This window comes from Neopsephotus bourkii, unplaced genomic scaffold, assembly GCF_033783945.1.
Source record: "Neopsephotus bourkii isolate Nb327-2 ecotype Australia unplaced genomic scaffold, CSIRO-AGI_Nbou_v1 NB_753, whole genome shotgun sequence".
In the NCBI taxonomy this organism is placed as follows: domain Eukaryota; kingdom Metazoa; phylum Chordata; class Aves; order Psittaciformes; family Psittacidae; genus Neopsephotus; species Neopsephotus bourkii.
The window spans coordinates 2,910,354-2,937,349 of record NW_026901251.1 but is presented as its reverse complement, the minus strand read 5'-3'; the positions used below and the strand labels follow the sequence as shown (position 1 = coordinate 2,937,349).

At 37.9% G+C, this 26,996-nt stretch overlaps 1 protein-coding gene across 4 annotated transcripts in view; it reads right to left on the bottom strand.

Annotated features, from left to right (window-relative positions):
• TRAPPC8 (trafficking protein particle complex subunit 8) overlaps positions 1 to 26,748 on the bottom strand; it is a 48,435-nt gene extending 21,687 nt beyond the window's left edge. The window contains exons 1-14 of one of the 4 annotated variants that reach the window (XM_061354898.1): positions 26,347 to 26,748; positions 19,423 to 19,617; positions 16,680 to 16,763; positions 13,758 to 13,847; positions 12,196 to 12,370; positions 11,430 to 11,583; positions 10,244 to 10,331; positions 8,665 to 8,912; positions 7,577 to 7,692; positions 6,091 to 6,241; positions 4,698 to 4,798; positions 3,212 to 3,317; positions 2,150 to 2,281; positions 646 to 870 (exon numbers count right to left, since the gene is read on the bottom strand). In XM_061354898.1, coding sequence (XP_061210882.1) covers positions 646 to 870; positions 2,150 to 2,281; positions 3,212 to 3,317; positions 4,698 to 4,798; positions 6,091 to 6,241; positions 7,577 to 7,692; positions 8,665 to 8,912; positions 10,244 to 10,331; positions 11,430 to 11,583; positions 12,196 to 12,370; positions 13,758 to 13,847; positions 16,680 to 16,763; positions 19,423 to 19,617; positions 26,347 to 26,503 — 2,022 coding nt within the window. In that variant the 5' untranslated portion in view covers positions 26,504 to 26,748. The remainder of the gene's footprint in view (positions 1 to 645; positions 871 to 2,149; positions 2,282 to 3,211; positions 3,318 to 4,697; positions 4,799 to 6,090; positions 6,242 to 7,576; positions 7,693 to 8,664; positions 8,913 to 10,243; positions 10,332 to 11,429; positions 11,584 to 12,195; positions 12,371 to 13,757; positions 13,848 to 16,679; positions 16,764 to 19,422; positions 19,618 to 26,346) is intronic. The other 3 variants (XM_061354899.1, XM_061354900.1, XM_061354901.1) reach the window with 3 other exon arrangements.
• Between the last annotated feature and the right edge of the window lie 248 nt (positions 26,749 to 26,996).

Genomic DNA, 26,996 nt, shown 5'->3' with positions numbered 1-26,996 from the left:
TACTACAGCATAGCAAACAGCACAGAAATTCTGCTTGCAAACTTTACGACAGTAACTAACTACACAGCTATGAGTTGTGTGGTGGCATCAGTACCTAACACCCCACAATATACATGGTATACTACAATCCAGAATCACTCATGAATTTACAGCCAACTTAATGAGTCAGTTGATCTACAGAAATCCATATTAAAGAACAATATTCACTACAACATGGATGGGGAGTACTTTATAGAACCAGGAAAGGTGACAGATCTACCAAGTCTTTATTAAACATTTATCATCAAAAGCCTCAAAAATCATTATAAGTTGATCAAGAGAGATCCACTAACTCTAGAAGAAACTGAAATATTATAGGCTGCAATTCAGCCATGACACTCAAAAGGAAGAGTTCATTTTACTGTAATAAAAATACAAAGAGTCACACCAATACCTGTCAGTGGAACTACACTTAATACACACACTAAATGCAGCATATTTGGTTTTTTCAAGCCTAATCTAAAAAAATTAACACATCAACTAGATAAAAACACAATAATGGAACAAAGCAGGTTCAACAAAAAGAATTCAATGACTTAATAGAAAATTACTGGTAATAAAAATCACTGATTACTCAAGGAATAAATACAAATGGAAGTCACTTACCTTATATACATAAAGATATTCCCTTAAAAAGGCTCCTTGCTGAGCTGGAGGTTGTTTACTATCATTGATCAAAATATGCCTGAAGGCAGACACAGCATTGTCAAGCTGATGAAGCGTAAAGGACTGGCGACCAATAGTGAAGTTAATATGGTCTTCTGCAAGAGACCAGCCTTTCCCTTTGTAAACCTGCATGGCTTGACAGTAGCAACGCAAGGCGTGTTTTTTCTGCAAAAAACCCCAAATAAGTTGATTTCTCAAATAATGCCATTGTAATTGTAATAACAGTAAGACTGAACAGTAAGTCAGAAAACTCACTGAAGTCTCTACCACCACCCCAACAATGCTGACCGTCATGTTTGCAGAACTACACCTCACAGCATCTGGTCAATATTACCTAAACACAGAAGCGTTGGTTCCTACAGTATAAAACCTAGCCTGCAAGTTAAGTTCATGTTTTCAGACTGGTCTAACAGGCAGTTAAAAGAGCAAATGATGAGACACTACTTTTAAACCTGTGTTCTGTGTTGCTTTAGGACTGACTGCTGAAGTCTACAGAGCTCTTCTGCAAAGGCCTCAGTAGATAAGAGATTTAACACATTTCATTTCACTGAACTTTCTAACACTTCCAGTCAATTGCTGTTTCGTAGACATGCCTGACACAAATTCCATGCCAAGCAAACTAACAAAAAACACAGCCCTACAGTACATACAAGACCAAATCACCAATTGCATCAGCCATTGGAGACAGCTGCTCTGCTTCCAGTCAGCTCCACACTTCCTTTCCTACATATGTATCAGGACTTGGGCATTCAATCCCAAGTCTAGGTGTTGAACATTTGCATAGTATTTCACTGGCAAGTCTCAGGTTCTAAAAAAAGGGAACAGCATTCCCTCATTTATAGAAGTAAGGGGGGGGATGATAAAAATCTAAGATGTGTTCGAATTGGTATGGTGATCACAGCAGAGTACAAGCAGTAAATCCTTAACATCAGATATTACTGACACTTTAAAATAAGGTATTACAGCAAGCAGCTGAACTTCAGTAACTGTAGTAACTGGTAGTAACTGTTCACACACCTGCACAGCCACTAAAAAGCATGTGGTTGAGGCACCAGGAAAAACAGGTTATCTAAATTTTGCTATTATTTTAATAAATTAGGAGTTTAAGAAATCCCTAAGCAAGCACACTCAAGAGTAAAGATGCTCCTTTACCCACATAAAAAACCTTGTATTTCAGTGCATAAAATAGAGACTGAAAAACGAAAACACAACACTTGAAGCCTAAGTCAGTAATCTTCAGCATTACTTCTAATTCAAAAGTAAAAGACTAAGCTGATCAATGCAGAAGTCATTTTCAGAAGATCACAGAGCTGTATATACTGCTGACTAACACAAAAGTGTTAGGAGCCAAGCATTTTTTCCAGACTAATGACACATTTAACATGGTTCCCAGACTAAGTATCAAATCCCAGGTATATTTCCCATGTGGAAAGATAATACTTACCTGGCCTGCTTTACTAAACCTATGGCCAGCCAATATCATATAAAATGCAAACTTTCTAACCATGGGACTTCTCATGTTTATAAAGCAATGGGCTGCCTGCTCCAACAAAAGTGCACTGCGAAGATCTGAATCCTATTTAAAAGCAAAAAGGAGAATTAGCCTCAAAGTTGAATACAAAGATATCAGTTGCCTTGTTTAATGCTAACAAAAGCAGTAAGCTGTAAGAACTGCGAAATTGAAGATTCTTTTACATACAAACAAGCATACTACATATAGATATGATGCAGAGCCAACAGTTTTTAGTTTGCTTAAATAACATACTGATCACAAAAGTCGTAGCAAGCTAAGTTGAAAGGGCAAGAATAAAGCTACAAAGACACTTGAGAGAGAAACTAAGCAAATTTACTCCATGCTTCATCTGTCCTAAGCATCACACCAGTGCAGCTGGCCACAAAGCCAGAACTAATTACCAGTTAGGCTTTCCTCCAAGCTACAGAGTATGCTATTACAGGTATGTATTTGTTTCTCTCCTTTTCAAACAAGACACTTTCTGGGCTATTAGAAGTTAACTTAATGCTTAATTTCCATCAATATTACAGAAGTGTTTTAGCTTACATTTACAGATTCTAAGGATTCATAACACCTAAGCTACAGTAAACACATCAGTTACTTAAACTATTGGGTGCTACTGGTCATATCCAGACTAGTATCCATTATGGCTCTGGCAAGCCATGCTAATTTTCTTAACCCCTGAATCCTTAATCTGAAAGTATTTCATACAAGAGTCAACACATGTCAACAAAAAACTGTTATAAAGCCAAAGATAACAAATGTACATTTGGCATGTTTAAAGTAGTCAAGCAAGTCACTTGACTAGAAAGAAAAAGACTAACAGTACTAGTTTCTTCACTTGTAGCATAAGCAGTTTCTCTCACTTCATGCTTTCTACCTGCTAATTTGCTACCTTGGCTAGAAAGTATCATAGGACAAGAATTAGAATGTAACCTAGAAGTGATTGAGTAAGTAAGGGGAGGACAAGAGTGGAAAAGGCTACTGTTTTACCTCACTGGTTAAACGAATCAGAAGAGCAGCTGCCTCTGAGTATTTGCTTTGACTTTTTAAGATTTCAGCACTAAGCAGCACACAGCGCTCAGCCAGAACCATGTTCCTAAAGGAAAAATATAGTTGTATTAATAAATATTTATCAAAGCAAGCCATGGAAAACTTTTCACCACAAATCTGACTAATTTTCTCCACATCACATCAGACTGATGTTCTGTTATTTATCCTTCCTAAAGTAAAATACATGAAATTTCATCCTCTGCAAAACAACCCCATACAGATTGACTCCTCGTGTGCTATCCTACTGTAAAAGTTGCTTTTCAAAAGTCAAAGCTAGAGAGCATTTTTGTGGACAGTACTGTATTTATAAAATGTCAACTGACATAATCTGATAAATGACAGCCAGAAACAAGATCTGCTGGGTAGACCCTGGTGGGCATTAGGTGTCCACCAAGCTGCTTTATCACAGCTCCTCCACAGCACAACAGGGGAGAAAACTAGATTAAAAATAAGTACAGGGAGATCACTCACCAATTACAAACTTAATGCAAACCAAACTTAATTTGGGGACCATTAATTTATTGCAAATTAATAGCAGAATAGGATAATGATAAATAAAAATATAACTAAAACTTCTTCCCCTAACTCCTTCTTTCCAGGCTCAACTTCACTCCTAACTGTTCTGTCTCTTACTTCCCCTAAGAAGGGGAGGGCGCAAGAAAAAGGAGCTCTGGTCAGTTTATAATATTTCTTCTCTGCCATTCCTTTCTCCTCATGCTATTCCCCTGGTACAGCATGAGGCCCCTTCCACAGGGTACAGTCCTTCAGGAACTGACTGCTCCAGTGTGGGTTCCCCATGCACCACAGCTCCTGCCAGGCACCTGCTCTGGCAAAGGCTCTCCACAGGCTGCCGCTACCTTCTGGGCATATCCACCTGCTCTGACATTGGGTTCTCCAACAGCTGCAGCGTGGATCCCTGCTCCACTGCGGTCCTCCATGGGCTGCTTCACCATGGTCTTCTCCACAGGCTGCAAGAATGCACCTCCACCCCCTCCTTCCTCACTGACCTTGGTGTGTGCAGGCCAGTTTCTCACTCCTCTCTCACAGATGCTTTTACCCTTAAGTATGTTACCACAGAAGCCCCACCAGCATTGCTGACAAGAAGAGCTTTGGGCAGCAGCAGGTATGCTTTAGAGCTGGGTGAAAACTGGCTCTGCCCAAACCAGGGGCAGCTCTTGCTGCATTTACCCCATTGCCAAAATCTTATCATGTAAATTCCACCTACAAGATTAGTAAGCACTTTGCTACAAACAGCATAGATCCCCTTCCATTTTACCCTAGATCAACTAACATATCTTACTCTTTAAAAAGTTACCATCATTCTGTGTTCTTGTAGTCATCTGGCACTACCACTGTACAGGGGAAGAAAGTTAAGCCACCAGGTCTTTCAACTTTGATTGGATCAATACGAAAGTAAACAACATACTTGCAGATATCTCGATAGGTCTGAATTGCTGTTTCCATATAATGAGCAGGATATGGTCTAGGAGCTCCAGGCTGAAGAAAAGCTGATACTGCTGCCATTTCCTACAACAGAAAGTCAGTACTGTCATTGTAGTTTTTTCAACAAATTGCAAGCCTCAAAATGCTGAAGAACATATTTCAACAGCGACTAGTTCAAGATCTTCACCTAATCAGTTACCAACATATAAAAGTGTACAATACACTAACTGATAAAAGATTCAATACAAAAGCTTATTTACAGCTCTGTTTGTAATTAATTAGCAGTAAGAGAGTTATACACCCTCATGGAATAACCTGAACACTATGCAGAAGCATTGATTCAGTACAGCTTTACAAGTCAAAGATAATTCCCTATTGCAGGAATAATCTGATATAGTAGGCCTACTAGCTATTTTAAGATTACTGTTTTCCAAGTTTTGCTTAAATTAATTTACATTCAGAGCTTCCAATGGAACCTCAGTAAACATGCACTCTGAAGTTTTACTTTTTTCCTTATAGGGTGACGATAGGATAGCAAAGCTTTTCTGCAGTAAGGCTAAGACTTGCAGGTTGTAAGAATTCATAATTAAGTCCTCTACAAACCATTCATTAAGAACTTGGTAACTTTTCAGGTAATCTAAATGCTGAGCAACTGTCTGTACTAAATAAATGTGTATTTTTACAAAGGTTTTACATCAAGATGGCACAGTGTATAAGAATGCTTCCATAGCTCTATAAAGCAGTTTTAAATTTCATCAAGTCAACCAGACTACACCCCACAAAACACAGCTTCGATAAAGTATTAAACCAAGCTTCTTCTTTTTCCCAGTGCTTCCATTTATCTTGCTGAAAATTAGTCACTCATACCTTCAATCTCAAGATAAACTAATGAATGAGTATGTGTTTACAGTGATGTTCAGCAGTGACATACTCAAAATATATACCTCAAAGAGTCTGAAAAAAAAAAAAAAGTACAATACCATATTTATAGTGACATAGTCTTGACTTCCTGGCAAATAAGTATTTCGCCAAAATCTTAAATGCTACAAAACTGTATCACACCTGGTTTTGAGTTACCAGACTAGAAGTTTAAAGACTCATTTTGCTGCAGGTTGCATTCCAGGTATTCTCCTTTTCATATTTCACATTTTAAGAATTACCTCTTCAATTTTTATTCACACCTTCCTTCCCTTCACAAAACAGCAGCAAACAGATTTGAGAACACTTTAGGATTTGCTAAAGATACTCAGCAAATTTGGCAAGACCCTTATAAATATGGAAGTGGAGGGAAGAGATTGCATTTTGTTACCTTCAGACAAATACTAGAAATTATTAAGAAGAGTTAACAGAATGGTTATGTTATGTGTAGTACCAACCAGTGCTCCAGCTGCATACAGCATTGCCTGATCATTTAAGAAGTCTTTCTTTGCTGTATGGTAACAGCTATATGCAAGTTCATAGTGCTGCACCAAAAAGCACAAGTCTGCCATTTTCCGGATTTGAAGCTCTGGTGCTTCGGGTGGATACCTATAAATACAAATATTTAAATTCAAAGTAATAATTTTAATAACCATAGCAACACATGCTCTATAAAGTTGTTTTAATTTCTATTCACAAAGTAGAAATAGAAACTGCACTGCTTCAGCCTCACCCAAAAAAACCTGCATCCTTTCTGCCTTATGTAACTTAGTTTCACACCTTTACTGATTAATGAGATTCACTGTTCCACTAACATTCAAAGCAGGCATTCTTCTAAGCCAAGAAATACTGAAAAAAGTATGCAGCTATCACTGAAACTGCTCAGTAAGTTTAAGTGTTAAAGCAAAAGAGCTGCAGGTGACGGAAAAATAAGACTTGGACTGTTCACCTAGCTGTAGCTGTTTCTGCCCATTCCTCTTCAAAGAAAAAAAAAATCCACTAAAAATACTATGCCTTACACAAAAAACACTGGGCAAGTACCTCTCCTCTGCAGGCATCAGTTTAACTTTCACTTAATCAAACATATATGCATCACTTCAATGAATATCAAATACAATTCCACAAACACTTGTCAGTCAAACTTAGTAGGAGGTAAACCATGCTTACAAGTTCAGTACAGAAAGCAGAAATTAACAACATATTTATTATGAATCCAAAGACACACAACATGCAAATTTGAAGCTGTACATAAGTGTCAGGAACATTAACAATGTCCAGGAGCTATTTAGACTTTTGTTGTTATGACAGCTGAAGAGTGCTTTACATGATTATACATCCTCATTCACAGAGGGGAAATTACAAAGCATACAAAATGAATATTCTGGTGAAATTTAAAACCTGGTTTTAGTGTAAACTACAAGTACAAAAAGTACAAAATTCCCCTTAATTGAGCTCTGAAATGCACCTACAAAAGCAATATACTTAACAGTTAACTACACTAAATAACATAGTTACCTAAACAAACAAAAAAAACCCCACAAACCAAAATACACGCACCTTTATATAGGTGTCTTTAATCTGGCTTAAATAAGAAAAAGCTTGTACTACTTTAAAAAAAAAAAAGAATCCCTTACAACAGACCATAGCTTCTTTTTATTACTGTTACTCCTTAAAAAGTACATTCTTAACTTAGAAAGTTTCACTATAAATACAAAAGGATGATCACTCTGTAAACAGTTCCTTTTAAGCCCTTTAAGTTCCACTAATTCTTTCTTGTACATATTTAGGCATAGTACTTCATGATTTCTCCAGTTAATGTCTTTTTACAAAATTGCTGATTTAGCTCTTTGCAAGACACCCTCAAAACAACACAGGCCCTCTCTCCCCCCCAAAAATAGGTACATTTTCAGTTTAGATCTAAAGGTAAGGACTGACATTACTTACAGTAACCCAGAAGTATTCTTCAGTTCATTTATACTTTTCTCTGGAACCTTGCTGCCGCTAAACCATTTTTTAGTAGCAGAAAACAGTGATCGACTCAAGCCCTTCCTGGATATTAACTGCAAAGGGATAGTAAATTAGAGCACCACACTGCAAGAAATATACTAATATAAGTTAAACTAATACAAAACCCTAAGCCCTAATGGTAATGCTGTTTGCTACACTTTATATTCACTTCTCAGTTTCTTCATAAAATTTTCCAAGTGTAAAACATGGTCAGCAAACACTAACTCCCAAACGTGAATTCTGGGAGGTGTTGCTTACAACATATGATGCATCAAAACTCCTCATACTTAAAGCTATAATCTGAATGGAGAATTAAATGGAAATAAAGGGTTTAGGCAACAAACTCGTATTTGGGTCCAAGTCTAATGCTAAATATACTAATTTCACTGTACTAATGGAAGCAAATCCACCATTCCACTGTTTAAGGCCATAGAGAAGAACACTTAAGACCTTACTGTGATAGAAATAACATTCATGCATGTCCTTGACTTAACATGGGCATGATACTATCATACTTCCAAAAAATCATAGTTCAATAGCAGAATATTCAGTTGCAAAAACTGCTGAGATCACAACAGAACTGCATGATTTTGGGAGTCCATGCACTTCTCCCCTTTCAAGAAGTAACAACTGAAGTACACAATTTTAGCTTTGCATTCTGATGTTGAAACACAGAAAGTACATTTTGTTTCCTGGAGTGGAACCATCCAGAAGCATAAAATATTAACATTTTTAGAAGCAAAGACAAATATCCCTGATAATAGTTCAGACAGGCTTTCGCAAAGAAGCCACCTTGCACTGAAGCTTTGTTGATAAAAAAAAAACCACCCAAAAAGCAGTTTGTAAGACAAATTAAGCAAAAAAGAAATTTGTGTTATTTCTCTTAAGTTTACCTACAGTTTTCAATAAGAGCATTAGATGCAGAAGGGAGTACTAATTTCAGAACAGATTTTTGGATAACTGGATTTATACCCCAACTGTTTTCTTCTTATTATGGCACAAAGTGTTTTTACGAGTAAACTGACCTGATCATTAAGTTGCCGAATTGTCTTCTCTATATGTGGCAAAAGTCCCCTAAATGTGAATTCCTGTATGAATTGCCTAATTCGATCGTGATCTGTGAGTGTTAAACAAGCACCATGAGGCGTTCCAGAATTTGATTTCTTTGAGTCTTGCAATGATGTGACAGCCTTTGTGTAATCAGTGCTATCTAAACTGCCGCTGGGATGATCCAGTTGAAGTGGGTGAGTCTTAAAGTTATTTGGCAGGCCATCTGTTGAAAGATTGAAACAAAACCTCCAGTAAATATAAAGTTATTTAAACAATTTTGTTTTAAATGTAATTTTTATTACCCCCCCCTCAAAGCAGTTCTTATTCAGAATGCTTAAAAAGCAAAGCTATTCACGAGTTATTCTGCAATACAGATCAATGCTGAGCAGACAACATCAAAGCACTACCCCAGTATTGCATCACTCCTGCAATTCTTCAGAAAGCTCAGTGAACCTCAGAAACAACATAACCAAATATGTATATTGGTTCTCAACTACAGTGCAAAGAATCCCCAAATACACTGACTAGTATCAACAACATTGAAGGAGAAACTATGTAAACATTAAACTCAAACATTCATAAAAGTTAAAAATGCAGCAATTGCAATGGCTCCATTGGATCTATTCACTCTTTTCTGTTTATGTTTAAAGATTTAAAGGCAAAAAAAGAGAAAAAAAAAACCAACCAAGCAAACAAAAAGAACACACCTCATTTTCCATGGCCTTCCAAGCAATCACAATGTAAAACAACCTTCTCCAAAGTCCAGTTAGTTCAGTGAGAATGGCTGTTGACCACTACTGTATCTAGCTATCCAAACTACAGTGAAACTGTGTCTCAGTTTAAGGCTTAAGTAATTCTCTATTATTTCCTTTGCTCACCTAGCTGTAGCTGTAACTGTTGTAGCTGTTTCTATATAAGAAAATCAGCTTGCTTTATCTGGGCCTAGGTAGCACTGAGCAAAGCTGAGTCATGAAAGAAATCTTTGAAGGATTTTACTCATTAAATGTAAAGCTCAGTGTGTAAAGTTCAAACAGCAGCTTGCAGACTACATCCAAGCTGTAAGGCCCTATAAAAAAAAAAGCCTTTTTAGGCAACTGCAGAGTCTCCTACATATGATAGGTCTCACCATGCCTTTCAAATCAGGTATGAAGGATCTGGGCTGAGTCAGGGCAGACAGTTCGTGATACCTCACTTCTTCCCTATTCAATAGCGCTTCTCATCATTCACACTAACCACAACTTCTATTATGATGAAAATTAAACATTTTAACCTGTGTTATTTTATTGTCAGAGTTTGCAGACAATAAGCTTCATTGTGCAAAAGATAAGCCCAATACATCAAGAGCCACCTCATTAAAAATATATCAACCAATTACCACCAATCCAGTAGATCAGCACCACAGCATTTTTCTTTGAACACCAGGTTACACTATCTTTGAGCATTTAGAAAATTCACTTCAAAGTTCCCACAAAAATCACTTGATTACTGTCCAAGCCATAAGACCACTGTGTAAATGCTATCATACCAATGTTTTGACAGAAGCTGTAAGTATACCTTCAATTTCATTGTCTAAGCCATCTGATATTAAGTGATCACTACTCTTGTTTGCAATGACAGTATAAGGCCAGTCTTCATAGCAATCCTGCCAGGGGAAAAAGAAAAAAGTTACAATTTTAAGAATACTAGAGCACACGCAAGAGTTGGTCAAAAGTAGTTGTTAACTTTCAGAACAGTTAACTGAATTATTACAAAAGCAGGTTTGGTTTTAAGTGGTTTGTAAGGCTTTAAAAAGCTGTACTACTGTAAAGATCCAAGTTACATTCACCAGATGAAGCAAGTACCTTCTGGCTTGGCTCAAATAGCTTTATTATCAACTAAAGCAAGCAGCTCTTACATAGCCATGCTTACAGCAGTGAAAATATGCTCCTTAAAGCAACACCTTAAAAACCTTGTACAAAAAAAAAGAAAATCACCTATGTTGGACAGTTGACATGGAACAGAAAAAAGAAAACAGTTTATGGTGGAACATTACTTAGTGGTCCTCTCAGCTTACAGAAGATGATGCTTTGACTTCCCAGTGCCAGCTAGATTTGGTGAAGGACTGTAATTCCACAAACCAACCTTTTAATCAGAGGCAGTTAAAACTGCAGATCAGTCAAAAGCAAACTCAAGGAGGAATATTTTTGGCCCTGAAGCCGAAGACATTTATGCCAAACTGAACTCAAGAGTTTGAGCTGACACACTCACATTTGCCATCTTAGCAGATGACAGAACAGACTGGACTGCAACAAGTTACCAGAAAACACACATACACCTCCATAAAAAAACCACACTCTCAAACTTCACTCTTTAGTGAAGTACAGAAGATCTGGGGAAGAAGGGAGATTTGAGAATTAAGAAAATTAATCAAAAAGAAGGTAAAAAGTTACCATGAATAGTACACTTCTGAGGTTACTCGCTTTTGTCAGTGCATAAAATACAAGTCTCTTATTTCAGGGCTTCTGTCAGTCTATTTTAGACAGACTAGCAGTTCAGCACTCCTTACTGTCAACTTAAGTAGCATGGAAGACAGTTCTTAGAAAGAACTCATCTTATGCCCTCAGAAAAATTAACAGTTAGAATTATCTTGACTGCCTATTAGCCCATTCTGTAGAAACACACACATAATACTATTGCAAAGTTTAGCACAATTAAGGCTTTCATATGCACCTTACAAATTGGTTTTAGAATACTGTAATACCTGGTTCTGGATAGTGTTTTTCTGAAGGTACTGACTCCAAGGATCTGGTATCTGTTCATCTGTTCCTCTATTAGACACCCGAGAATTTATTTTCAGCAAATAGCAACCCTGAGTTCCATACCTCTGCTTCATCTCTTCATAAATGGAGTCAGCCCTGAGGAAAAAAAAAGAATAATCAAAAACCACACAGTATTTATCCTGTCTTGATATCGAACGATTCTATTCTAAGTGTGTACTGCAACAAGCTATTTCAGACTATCATCCATGGGGATTAAAAGGAAAACTCTCCTGTTTTTAAAACACTCCTTTATGAAAGAGTAAAACTGAAAATCTTTGAGAATCAGTTTTGCTTCATCACTTCATAAATGGATACAGCTCTGAAAAAAATAAAACATTTACCCTACCTTGATATCAAAACAATTCTATTCTAACTGCATACTGCAACAAGCTATTTTAGACTATTATCCACAGGGATTAAAGGAAAACTATCCTATTTTTAAAGCAGTCCTTTATGCAAGAGTGAAATTGAGAATCTTGGAGAATGAGTGAGCTAGCAAAGAAAGCATCTCCCTCAAGAACCTAGGACTAACTCTTTTTGTTTTATATGAACACAAACAATAGATCAAAAAATAATGACATCTGCCTTGATAATAGCCAGCATACTAGTTACTGGATCCTACCGTATGTCTAATCTCAACAGAATTTATAACACAAACATTTCAGTGAAAACTTTCATCTATAACTACTGTAAAGGTAGAAGACCCACCTTTGCTCTTCTCCTGTGCTTACATCATGCAATAACACATAGTATTTGAGCGTATTTGGTATAAACCACTTGGGATATAAGTATTCACTACTATGTTGAATTCGATGTTGTTCTTGAGACAGCTTCAGAAATTGCTCCACTGGCTCTGGTTCACTAGAGGAAACTACAAGCATACCTAAATTCATCGTTAAGGACATTTACCAAAAGAATCCAGGAAAAACCTCTGATCATATAATAAAATAGGAAATGCATAAAATGAGACAGATGAGTACAATATTTAAGCCTGTGAACCACAGTTTCACAGAAGTCTGTGGAACTAGAATTTGGTCTTCGTCACTATAAAACAAACATATTAAGCACTCCTTTAACATCAGAACATGAGATGAAACAGGAGTCTCCACTGAATCCAAGCTTAAGCTGATACATAATAGCTAATAGTCCATTTAACATTTTAGATACAGACCAACTGTCCACATATGCAACAGTAACTGAAATTAAGCTCCAGTTTTCAACTTTCAAAGAGAGTTGGAACTTTAAGGTATCACTTGAGCAACAGTAACAGCTGGTATTTATAAACACAGTAACATCATCTGAGTAAAAAAAACCAAGCCTTCAGATTTTTACCTCCTTGCAACTACACAATAATTAATGAGGAACATTCTGCTCTGGCAGATATACTCACCAAATCAAAGACATTAATTCAGAGAACCCAGAAAGCAAGTTTTACTTTAAATGTCATGAAAATTTAGACATCAAAGACCAGAATCAATATGTAGTCAAGTTAATTCTGCACAAATGGTTCTCTGTAATGGCTACTAATATACCTGTTCCACCATACTGAAATGATAAAGTACAGTAAAGGGTTAAGAACAGAGCAGGCATTATGAAACCTGCAGTGTTATAATTTCTGTAAAGCTAAGCATCATGAAACAGTACATATTTTTGTTTTCCCTGTAGACAAGTAAATAAGGCACAAGTTTTCATGGGGGGAGGAGGGGTAGGGAGGGGAAGTTAAAGCATTTAGGCATCTTTCCAGGCTCCTTTTCATCCAAAATAGCTCAAAGGTCACCGATTTTCCAAAACACCCTCCCCAACCTCCCCTCTCCATCTGCTAGAAAAAGCTAGAAAAAGCAGCAGGTGTGCCCCAAACAGATAAGCCTCTTTTGTACATAAGGTAAAGTCAACAGATACCTTAAGATCTACAGCAGAAAGTACTTTAGGATGAGGAAGTTTAGTTTACAGGTATTAGGTCAGAGTTAAGTTTGGGACAAAACACAAACAAACAAACACCAGAAAACAAAAAACTTAAAAACAAACAAAAACCCAAACCCACAAACCAAAAACATTTTGGTTGAAAAAAATTACCAAAAAGGAAAACCCTGAAACCCCTTATTAAATTAGCCTGTACAGACAAAAGATCAAGGCCGGAGCAGGAGAGGTTACACAGGAACGTGTTCTTCAAATCTTATTGTCAAAAAGAGTTATTGCAAAATTTCAAAGCCTCCATTTCTACAGCCAGCTGTTACAGCCTTCACTAGAGATCTCTAACACCCAAAGGATACATGCAACATAGTGGTTTAAGAATTCATGATCTGATGCAGGCATGGACTGAAGAAAACACTCTCTGTAATTCTCAAACCAAGGAGTAGTAGCTGGAATACACAATAAGATAGGACAAATTAGAATATTTGGCAACACTTCTAAGTACTCTTTCATGAAAAGGAAATATGAAAGACTACACCTAAAAGCGAAGCTTGTAAACTGACAAGGTTTGCATGGCAGGGCAAAGAAGGGGAAACAGTTTAAGGAGAAAGCACCTAAAATATACACAAGTGGGAGAAACAGTAATACTCGAATCAAATCCTGTAAAACTGAATTGTACCTTAAATACCAACTTCCTCAATATAAGCTCACATGTATTCAGTCCTTGCTAGAGTAACTAACTTTACCACCTCTTTAAACACACACACACACTTGGGAAAGATAATACCTAAAATTTCTTTGAAGTTTCATTGAATTTACTTCACTAGGGATGTAACAATTGACTGAAAAGCAAACTTTATTTTAGAGTATGTAGAGGAATTAAGGATTATTAAAACCCTACTTTGCGAGTCTGTCTAAAGCTTTCTACAAGTGGTGTGACTTGACAGTAGTCCCTTTCCTCTGACCTGATAAAATAAACTGCAGCTGGCAAAGCAGTGATCAAAAAAGCAGAAAGTTCCCATCTAAGCTGTACCATGCAATGCCTTATAATGTCAACCTGCCATGTTCAAATGCCCTTTTCCAATATGGACAAATCAAGAGGAACCAAGTATGCCTGGGACATTAAAAGAAATATGAACTTAAAAATCTTGCCTATTTCCTTGCACTCCAACTTTCATTCAGGTAATGAAGTATTAATTTTTTCTTTCAAGCCTCTTTTATGCCATCTGAATAACGCAATTCCTTCCCTCAAGTGGAAAAAAAAAAAAGACCCTAGAGCAAAATCAACCTGATTTGACACTGAAGTTAACTAGAATCCAGTGTAAACTCACCTGCAAACTAGAAAACAACTTTTAAACAGAAAAAAAAAAATGCATTGAGAAATCATGAAGATATTTTCTTTATATGGCCCCAAGAGAACACATTTCTTGATTTAATTCATGTCAGAATTTCTAATGCCTTGTAAGCTCCCACTCCAATGCCCCCCAACATACTATCTCCATTTCTTAACTGACTTCAGTAAATTGAGTTTCACTTTCACATTGCATTTTACAGTGCATTAAGCTAACACATTTTGTTTAATCCTACATATTCAGGCCTTCTTACATCAGCTTCATCCACACAGAAGTCAGATATAGTCACACTTCATAACTGAACTCAGCCTGGCAGTTAGGAAAACTCACATTAAAAAAGAAAAAAAAAAAGATCAATACATGGCAAACTTCTAGCTTTTGATTATAGTCTCTCTTGCAACTTCTCTCAGTGTTCATCTAGAGTATAAAAAGCCCTTGGCTTTACCAGTCCTACACGTAAATATGACAACTATTTAAATCAAGGAAAACAGTTTATTATTAAAAACAAACCATGAGAAAGTGACTCTCATACATATTTTTCACAAGTATAACCAAGCCTTGTAGTAACTCAGATTCAAACCAACCAATGATAAACTGCTTAAGGCCGAAATTACAACCACATCTTAGTTTCAAGCTGTTTTCAGTTTTCTGTTTCTGTTTTACAGATGAACTACAGCAAAAAAAGTTTTTAAAAAACTAACACAGCTATAAACAGGGAACCACTACTTTGTTTTGTGGGATGGAGTTACCCCCTCTTGTATCTCTTTCAGCCTATTAAGAACCTTGAAAGTGGATACAGAGGCAACTGAATCCTCTCTACACAGCCACAACACACGTAATAGTATTCACTCAAGAGCATTTATAGGGTTGCAATCATTTATCACAGATACTTAAAATAATAAACATGTACCATATTCAAAATAATATTTTAAAAATTCACATTTCATAACACATTATTGTAGTGAACAGCAACACTGCGTCATTTAGGCACACAGACCTTATGTTTTGCTTTTTTCCACTAGTATATTTCCATTATACTAAACAAGCATAACTGAAGTGTAATAGGAAACTTGTTAATATGTTCAGAAACTGTTAAGAAAAAAATTTGGTAATATTTATATATAAGAGCTTTAGAATGCAAAGTCTAGTTCATGAAGTTTTGTACTTTTCAGCTACCTGACTGACCAAAATGAATTTCACAGATAAGGGTACTCTAGCACATTCAAAAAGGAGGGCATTTAGCAGCATCTGGACAGATATTATTGAAAGGACAGTTATTACTAACCAAAGGCATAAACTTCAATATCTAAAACTGAAAATCATAAAAATCTGGCTTATAGACCGTAACACCGAGCTTCACTCTAAAAAGACAGATCAAAAAACAATGCATTTTGGTAACAATAAGTCTTATAAACCAAGGGGAAATGTATTAGAAAGATTTTTTTTTTTTGTTGGGAAGAGTCATTCTCCAGAAAGAACATCAATATAACAGAGGCACAGATGCTTTAAGTGCAGGTAGCACTTAAATTCTAATTTGAAAAGCACTACTGTACCCCGAGAGGGAAGTTCTATAGAGAAGCAGGAAGTATTTGCATTTGAAATACATAACAGTGACGGAATACAGTTCCGTAAGATCAAACAAGACAGTGCTTTTACAGCATCAGATCAGTTCCCACCACCATTCTGGACTTACTGATTGTATGGAAAGACCAAACGATTTAGATTAACAGGAGTAGAAATGTGACTAAAAGAAAAATTAAATGACCATCACCAACAATTTTTCATTTGGGGGGGAAAAAATGGAGGAACACACATCTACGCCAAGAATAGTGCTAAACAGTTGTAGCAGATGGTAAGGAAAGGTAGATGGGGCACATGGAAAAGGAATAAAGGGCAATTTGGCAAGTTGGCACCAACCACAAAAAATACCTGAATAAAACGTGGATGTGTTCAGTTCCATCAGTGTCTCTTTCCAATTATTGTACCAAGGAACACTAGCTTTAACTGAGCGATCTGATAGAAAAAACATGATATTATTATACTAAAAACACACTGTTGGCTTTTACGCTCTGGTAGCATGAAGCAGAAAATCTATACCATGCACTCCTATCAGGGACTGAAGGTATTTGATTCCAGATAACCTTAATCATGAACATTTCAGGATCCTCAACATTTGACAGTGTACTTTAACAGAATTCAATATTAATTTCTAGTTCAGCCAGAACTCTGGACTTGAATAAAAATGGAAATCTATAAAGTAGTAAATAATTAAGTTTATACTTAGATACTATTTTATTTCTCTAGTTGGATGGTACTACAAATAAAACACTTGTTTCTAAGGTTTCTCAGCCTGTAGTACCACAGTTAAAATAACTGAAGATGTTAGCTGCCAAAAGTGGTTGTCCCAACATCCTCCCTTATCTACATCATATTGCTGCATGCCAGCATTAGCATCATGCAGCCCTAAACAAACATAGCCAGGGAAGTGATCCAGCTGAAAACCTATTTGAGAGAAAAAACTTAAGTCTTTAGTGGAATCACTTTTCCTCACTCTCTATATCCACCAGCAGATGGGAAAAGCAGGTACGGCTGTACATCAGCACCCCTTCAGCAACCAGCCAGGTCTCTCAGTACAAGGATATGGAATTATGAGACTATTAAACAAGTGTAATAAGGAAGGATTACTAACAATTAAACCAATTCACTACAGTAGTTTTCAACCTTTTCTAAAAGAGAGCAGGATCATGTTCCCAGTGCTAGAAACACTCAGATGTGAGCTTCTTAGAGACTATGTCCTCCTTCAAAATCTTCAAATTAGACTATACTTGATCATCATTAAAGATTAAGGAAATATGTTTTAATACTGCTACCCTAGAAAATTAATTCACCAAAAGAGCAAATTAAAAAAATAGATTAGAGTATTGCATACTTCTATGCCAAAAGATTATGTTTTGCTGCCAGGAATGAATGCTTCCATTGGTTTTCAATAAAATGCTCTAACAAAGTTGAGAAAAATAAGTTTCTTAGTAAACACTCATGGTTTTCTAAGTAGGAAAAAAAAAAATCTAGCCAAAAAGCTAGGGACTTCCTCATGCCCTCCTACGATGTAATGGGATCCAAGTTTCATCATCAGTAACACTGTACCAGTGTTTTGTGCTAAAGTCCTAAAACAGGTACCACAAAATTAGAAAACTGTTACGTGATTTTGTCATTCTCCATGATCTTACACATCTCTCCTTTTGTCAAATAAGCATATAGCCAGCCCATATGGAAATGAAAACCTAATAATTGAGAGACAGAAGGTAGTCAAGCATGACAATTTGCACATCTGAGGTATCAGCAGGTAACAAGGAAAACAAAAGGAGTTACTTGCTTCTACACCTACAAAGCACAGCTTGATATAGCCACTCTTTTTCTTCCCTTCTTCCAATACCTCAGTTTTAAATTGAGATAATTACAAATACTATGGAAAAGTCTCTTCACCAAAACTATTCTGCTTTCTTAGGGTCTTCCAATCTCTAGAATTGAAGCAGACTTCCCCTCAAAAAAATTTCACACACACAAAAAAAAAAAGGGCAATTCACCAATGTCACAAATAAACAAGGGCATGGAAACTGGAAAAAGGTGCAGTTTCAAATAGCCCTTAAAAATTAGAATTTCCAGACTCAAGTCTTATCCTTTACTATCAATATCTCACATCAAGTTGAGGATGTGCCTTATAAATTAGGTATCAAATATGCACAAATATGCAATTTTTCAACAACATAAAATACAAACCAACATCATCAGTTACTACTTCTCTTGAAGTTTCACCAGTCTTTTGCTACAGCAGAGCCAAATTCCTTACTGCATGCTGAACTTTCAATACAATAAATTACTCATATTTAAACAGGGCAATGCATACATGCTTTGAATTAAGTATGTACTCAAAGGCTTTAATGGATTAGGGTCTTAGTTGGGAGGAGTTTAATCTTCTCAGCTCTCAAGATCAGGTCTCATTTAGTATTATGCACAACGCGCCATCCTTTGGAGATATAAAACCAACATATTTAGCATATTGTAGCCATTTCGACAGTGAAATATGAAGCACTGAGTTTCATGGCAAAAAAAAAACAACAAACAAACCACAAAAAACAACAAGACAAGGAATCACACACCTTTCCTCAAAAACCTTTTTTACCCTTACACTTGCTATAACAACTTCATGAACTCTACGTATTAAGCACTAAGTAAAAATAAAAACAGGAGAAGTCAGCAGGACTGGCTTCAACATAAATCTGTACTTTGGTACCAACATTATAAATAAGCTCTGATATTTATTCAGCCAAGTGTAACAAGTCAGTATTATCAGTTTTGTAACAAGAAAACTTCTCATCTGATGTGCTATTAACACAACCAAAGCATGAGTATTTTCTACATTAAAGTAATATGACTTAACACAAGTTCAGAAAATTACATTATGACACATTAAGAATTATTAAGTTTAACCACTCTTCTGGCATGATACAAAACCAAAACTATCTGATAACTCTGAAGTTTTGGTAAAAACAATAACTCAAAACTGATCAAGTCTCAGAGCAATTTTAATACACGCCATGAAGTTGAAATCAAGGTTAGAAACCTAACAGTAAATTCCAGATTAAGTTATGAAAAATACAATATTATTACATACCACTTATGTTCAGATCATAATCTCCAGCTGTGATCACATTAGCTACCAGTCCTTCAGCAGGCTGACTGACAGACACAACATCATTCAAAAGCTTTCGAATGGCACCAGGCTGAGGTGGGTGAGTAATAATGTTGTTGACAGCAATCTTCAAATTTTTAATTATGTGAAGCTGATTATTAGGATCTCTCATGTGAACTGAAAAAAAAAAAAACCCAAATAAAAAAAAAATATTGTTGAGGAATATAACAGAGTTAAAACAGTTACCATACATTAGGATTTCTCCAACAGGTTTTCTTCTTTAAAGATTACTTTCTTTACTAAACCCTTCTATCATCAATTTCAGATCACAGTCCATAATACCTGAATATTAAAAACAGAGAGGGGGAAAAGGCAAGAACAAAAAAATTACTCCTGTTCAACATCAGGCTCAGCTAGGCAGACTGATGAAAACACAGCATAGTATCTTAGCTTGTAAGAATATTCACTCAGAATAACAATGTACTCAGAAATGCATGCCCTATACTGCTGCACCCCCTTCACTGCAGAACGTACTCATGCAGAAAGCCTATAGTAACCACATATGGATTTCACATAACATCTCATCTTCCCAGGAGTCACCAGTTTCCGAGAAAAACCTCAGTACCCAATAGCATCCAAGAAACTTGACAGGGATAGCATAGGATGAGTTCATCCAAAATGAACATAACCAGTTTTAATACTACTGTGTGATTATCTTATGTTTGTTTCAATTTTATTTTTTTTGTTGTTACAAGAAATGGTTTTAGAACACCACTCTTCTCCAGACAGAAGCACACAACTGTTTTATCTTAAAACAATGTAGTTGAAGTTACATTTCTTGAGTGACAAACTTTTGGTTAAAATTTATCAAAGTCAAGTTTGGTAACACCAGTATTTGTTGACTCCTAAATACTTGTTTAAAAATCAGAAAAAGCCTTACGAGTATTAAATACCTATTTAGAATTAGGCATGAGAGTTTTGCCTATGAATACTGGACTGTTGCAAGCAGCCTCAAAAACAATCCCAACAATGCAGTGAAAGCGTCCATCGACCCTAAAGTTTATAACAGAATTACAAGCAGCTGGCAAGCATCTAAGTTGCTACTGTGAAGATGCTGCTTTTTTAGAAGTGGACTGTTACCCATCAAGATAATACTCAAAAAAGGAAACATTCCTTATTAAATTGAGCCTTGAAAAGGATGATACCAACCTTATGTCATTAGCATACAGTAAATTACACTGTTTTGGCTTTGTGCTATTTATAAAAAAAAAAATGGTTTTCTTCCATTAAGACCAACTTTCTGAAGAAAGCCATCACACAGAAAAATATCACCAAAAAGAGTCCCAAGCCCATGCAAAGGGGTCAATATCAAGCCTAAAGGATAAAGCAGTAGAAATCTGGGAAGCCGATTAATGAACAACGGCATTTAACTGAAAGGTAAAGCTCAAATTTCACATAACTGAGAGCTGTAAGAAGGGGGCCTTTATATTCTACGTTTAGAAAATACCACTGGCAAAGTTCACTTTTTTCTTTAATAAGATGAGATTGTTTTTGTTCCCCAAGTCTCCACTTTCAGTGTTTCTGTTATTTTTCATAAATATAGTCTCAGCCTCCCGAAGAGCAAAATATTACTGATCAGAAGAAAACTAAGTTTTTGGGTTTTTTTTACACTTTTGTGTACTGGCCCACCTTTCTACTTAAGGCCAAGCTCTGCAATCTTTTCACTAAAAGAAGAGATTGCAGCCCAAAGTTATCTTACAACAAAGTTACATTTTACCATAAGCAATAATTGGAGCTTCACATGACTTGTAAATGCAGAGCTTCCTTTGTAGAATCTTTGTGAAACTTCCTGCCTCAACACACTTCAAAAAAAAAAAAAAAAAGAAAAAGAAAAAAAAAAAGCATGCATGACATTTTCAGCAGATGTTACGATTTTGGATCTGCTCTGACTTTTCATGTCATAGAATCAACTAGCTTGGAAAAGACCTTTAAGACCATCAAGTCCAACCTTCACTCCAGGTCTACCAAGTCCATCACTAAACTGGAACACTGAGGGCCTCATCTATATATTATTTGAACACTTTCAGGGACAGTGATTCCACCGCTTCACTGGGAAGCCTGTTCCAATGCCTGATGACCTTTTTGGTGAAGAAAGGTTTCCCAACATCCAATCTAAACCTCCCATGGCACACCTTGAGGCTGTTACCTTTTGTCCTACCAACCTGGTAGTTGGGGGTAGGGGAAGAGACCAGCCACCTCCTTTCTCTGTCCTCCTTTCAGGTAGTTGTAGAGAGCAAAAAGTAACCTTTTCCCTATTTCAAACCACAAGCATCACCAAGCCATCCAGACTGCAAATGCAGGTGGGACACACAGAGTATAGCTACCTAAGACACCTGGCGATATCAGGTGTACAGCTCTTGACTCTTTTGCATTTTATTTTCACATATCCCTGTTTAGCATATAAAGGGCAGCACGAAGGAAAATTCTTCTTCTCCTTACCTTGCAACTAAACACAAAATTTACACTGTGCAGGTCTTGGACTGAGTAGCCTGGAGAGCACTCCACACCTTTTACACAAGCCTTTTCAGAAGTAACAACTATGCAAGTCGGCCAGATAATACTAGATGTGTTTACAGTCCACCTTAGCTGTTACAGCAGGTGCCTGTCACAGTTCAAGTCTGGACTCGTGTACTTCTGCCCTCACTCACACATTCACTCCTGACCTTTAGCCAGCAATGAAGCCCATGGAAAAACATAGTGAAGCAGTTTAGAGAACTGATCCTGCCCAAAGTGACCTGAAAACACGTTTTTTTCAGCTGTAAGTTTCAGATTCAAATGGTTCATCAATGCAGTCAAGGGCAATTGTGCTGGCTAAACTTAATTTGTCCAGTTCAACCTTTCTATCAGAAAGCTGAAGGGGAGGAACTGTTTTTCCACCCCATCATATAGGTACATTATCAACCCTACTATCACATGATCACTGAAGAGCTCAAATGTAGAGGAAGAGGGACAGACAAAAAAAAAACCTAAGAAGCCAATTTGCCTTTACCAGTGCAGCTCTAACAGTAAAACTCATCCTAGATGTCTCTCCTAAAAATATAATAGCCATAAGAATGAAGAGCAAACATTTCTGTACAGGACGTAGATGATATTTCTGGCACATGTGCAATGTTAAGGACATAAAGGATACCTGAAACCCCACACAAAGCTTTCACCTGGAACCCACAAAGCTCTTACCTGGAACCCTAATACAAAATTTCAACTGTTATACGTCTCCAAGTGTTTAGAAAGAATTCTGACAAAAGCAGAAGTAGTAACATACCTTAGAAGATCTTTCTCATCAGAAGCTGAAAATAATCAGTATTAGTTCATATAGTATTTTTAAAGATTCTTAAGCCCTGAATGTTTTTTAAAGAAAACCTACCTTTACAATATATACATTTGTTAAATTAGGCATCAACTGTTACTAGCAAACACAATACTTAAGAAGGACTTCCACTTTGAAAATAAACGTTAAGCTATAAAATCCACAATATACTTTCAGTTTCCTTTATTAAAGAAGGATAGAATTTTGGGGAGGGCTTTGTTTTCCTCTAAAGTCAAGACTAAGAAGGACAGCAAAGTTGTTCTCTCAATTTAACTTCTTCTCCTTCAAAAACAAAAAGAAACTGTCTTATGAAAGTGAAGAAGCTAAAAATTACGGTATGGAGCACTTAGACACTGCATTCAGGATTTTCTACAATCACAATCTGCTATATTGTAAGAGCACTTTTGGCTACACCAACATTAATAAGCTGCCGATAGGCAAAAGTTGGTGAGTAGGTTAATACCAATTAGTGCAGGCCTGCCCCACCTCCCATCTACCTTATATGTATTTATGGAGTTTGAGTTGAAATCTCAAAATTCAATATAATCTGGTCTCCTTGGACTGAGCAACCACAAGAAGCATGTGGTTTAACACTACATGAAGAATCAAGCAGCAGCCTGGGCCTTCACATCTCTGTTAATGTGTGAAGGACAATCAACACATGCACAGTAGAAAACTTTAGTTTCTGTGTATTGGAACTGTTTCACATATAAACAGGATATTAATTTCATAACTGCACTGCTTCTCTAAGTGAGACCACCAATGAACACACAGCCTTCAACAGGCTCATAAGCTATGTAAATCCTAAACTTCAGAAAAAAAAAAAAATCTGTACTGTAACAGGACTAAAAATGCAAACCAGTGACCAAGCTCTTCAAATTATAGGAGAATTCAGGAAGTAACACACGGACTTTATGAAGTTTTGCACAATTACAAGGGACAGTTTATTTCTAGAGAGACGAAATACTAAATCAACCCAATTTTACGTTATGAATTCAGTCAAATACCCACTAAGTGAAGGCAGAAGTATTACTAAGAAGGACAGCATTTCTAAGAAGGGCAGCATTTCATGTTCTCTTAAGAAAGAGTTGTGCTTTCAAGAGAAACCATTAAAACAATCATAAGCACTGAAACACGCAGTTGTGGAGACATGCATGTACACACATTCTGCTGTACCATGCTGATCATTAATCATGCCTCTCCTCCTCTTAACTGGATATGAAAAACGCCATAGAAAAATTTTACTTCTAAGTCTGGCCAAACCTGTTAAGGTGGAGCCATTTGAGAATTTATCCTACGTTTCCACATCTTGTGCAGAGGATACAGTTAGCAGCGTCACTATGCAATAGTATGTGCAGACTCCAACAAGTAGCTCCCCTGCCATAGAGCTCCACAAATTCTGGAGGCAGAGAAACTGCTTATTATTACACAAGCTCATGAGAAATTTCATTACACTGAACTGCTCTTCTGCCCAAAGCAAATGCCTAGTACTGCTTTTCCTACACTCACATATGCTGGCTTTTGTCACAAGAAGTTACAAGAACTTACATATAACACAAAGTAACATTTTTTCTATGAAGCTGGAAGAGGGACTCACACTTCAAGTGCAGAACTGCAGTCAGGCTTGCAGCCTGTTGAATCAAAATAAAGAAGCATAGTGAAAAACCCCACTGAACCAGCTTCAGCTTCTTGGTACTCTGACCCTCAGGTCAGGTTTTGAACAGGATGGTTCAGTCTGTCAAAGTCAGGCAGCCTACACAGAACAGCAAGGATGCTCCTTCTCAAAGATTCATCACAGTAGGCACAGCTGCAAAATTAGGAAATTAAAACTGTATCCTGGGGACTTAGATGCAGCTCATGATGATGTTCACTTATACTACTCCATGACAGAGCCTGCAAAAGACCAATTACAGAAACATGAAAAACTACTACAAAATGATGAAAATCAAAGTGTGAAGCTCTCCTCCATTCTGGGAGTTTTTATTAGTAACATAAAATCAAGTCCTGTCAGTATCTCAAGAAATAAGCTGAAATTCCTACGTTATGTCCATGGAGGAAGTCTAATCTTTAGCCACAACTAACTCCTCTATTAAAAGAGGATGATGACTACTTTGGTTTATAATCATACTACTGAGGTCTGCATTTACACAAGGAACATTAGGGATGATTCAGGTTCACAAGTTCTTTAACTGCCACAACAGTTGGAACAAAAATAGTCATAACAAGGCAACAACAGAATAAAGCATTCTTCAAAATAAATGCTGCATCTTGAATAGTCTGTCTGGTTTTTATTTGCTAGATAAATTTTGAAACCCTTTCAGCAAAGAACCTAAAGAGGTACTTAAGAAACTTCAGAACTCCAAGGATGTGAGCTTATGTGCTTAGTACTTTTATCTCTGCTGCATTCTTACATAGTTCATGAGTGTTGCTAAAGAGAAACATTTATAAACAAGTTATGGTTAGTAAGTTACTAAGACCTGCCATAGAATTAAGGCAGATTTTTAAAGCATATTAGTTTTTAAGTTGATGCCATTTTTTTAAACATCAATTCAAAGACCTCACTCAAGTGACAGTACAAGCTCCATTTGCTTGCACTTTTTCCTCAACACATAACATGAAGAGACTCAAGTCTGAGCTAGGTGTCTATCAGAAACCAAGTCTGACAAGTATCACCGCACCGCCGTTCTGACAAGTAATTCCATCCCAATGCTGCCCTGCATACTTTGATGATCAATGACTTGAAAAGCATGTCTTGAACAAAAAATATATATCCAGATAATTAGGTAAAGCAACACAGTAAAAGAACCCTATGGTCCTCTCAAATAGTTAATTTCCAGTTTTGCTGCTACTCTACATAGTCATTTCACCTGTGCCATATAACGAGCTCAGCTCTTACCTTCTCTTTGCACAGATCTTACTCATAGAAACATCAACAAAAGAAGTACATACAGTGAAAGTACAAGTGAGAGAAAGCACAGACATGTAACTAAAATTACAATTAACGTTTCTGGAAGACAGACCACACTTTCGATGGCTGGGCACTTCACTAACACTCCTACTACAAGTGTCAAACCCAAGATCTACAGCAAGTCAGGTACAAGTATTAGCCAGATAATAATAAAGTCATTTCAAACCAAGAAAACATCTGTTTGGAAAAGCCAGATGTACAGACCCCTTTCTCCTCAGCCATGCGCTCCTTGATGTCTCCAGAAGAAGCCTAACTTCCAAGGTTCCACGGAGAAGTACATCTCGAGTAAAATTAAACGGACTTAATAGCTATCGGAGATCTTCAGCAAACGCGTCTCCGCAAAGCCGGCCACAGCTCCGGGTAACACCCGACCGAGTGGCCAGGGGAAGGGGTCTCGCTTCCCGCCTCCGCTAGGCTCAGGCTCCCCGTGCCGCGGGGCAGGAGACGTGCCCGACCCAACGGGACTGACGGGACCCCTCGCCCCCCGGGTGGCCGCCGGGCGGAAAGGAGCGGCACGGCTCCGCCTTACCCTCCCCGTGTAAACAAGCCCCGCTCCGCTCCCGGCACCGACCTTCCGAGGTGAGGCGGCAGAAGGGCTTCACCAGCTCGGCGAAGCTCAGGTTGTTCTTACGGGTGAGCCTCTCCGCCTCCTCGCTGCACAGTGCGGCCACCAAGGGCACGAACGAGTCCTGGATGAACTCCTGCACCGACTGCACGCACTGGGCCATCTCCGCCGCCGCCACCCGGGGCGCCGAGCCGGCCCCGCCACCTTTCTCCGTTCTTCTCCGCCCGGCCCCGCCGGCTTCCCCTCCTTGCCCCTGTCCGCCCACCGGTGCCTCTCCGCGGCACCGGCCGCCTGCTCCGATCACCAATAGCTCAACAGCCGGCCAGCGGCGCCATGTTGCGCCTTAACCGAGCCCCTCGGGTAGCGCCCGCTCCCGGCGGTCCCCGCGCTCACTCATGTGATTGGCCGAGGGGGCGGGGCCTCGCCGGGTCGCGCACGGGCGGAAGCGGCCGAGAACGGGGGAGACGACGGTGGCCGGGCGGGGGTGCGGTTGTGGGCTCTTCTCCGCCCCCGGAGGCTGTTGGTGCGTTCCGAGGGGTTGGGTGCGGGGAGCCGCCTCCACTGTCCGCCACGGGCTTGAGGTGGCCGGCTGCTGCTGCGCCGGGGGATCCGCTGACGCCGGGGGATCCGCTGACGCCGGGAGGGTGGGTTTGCGG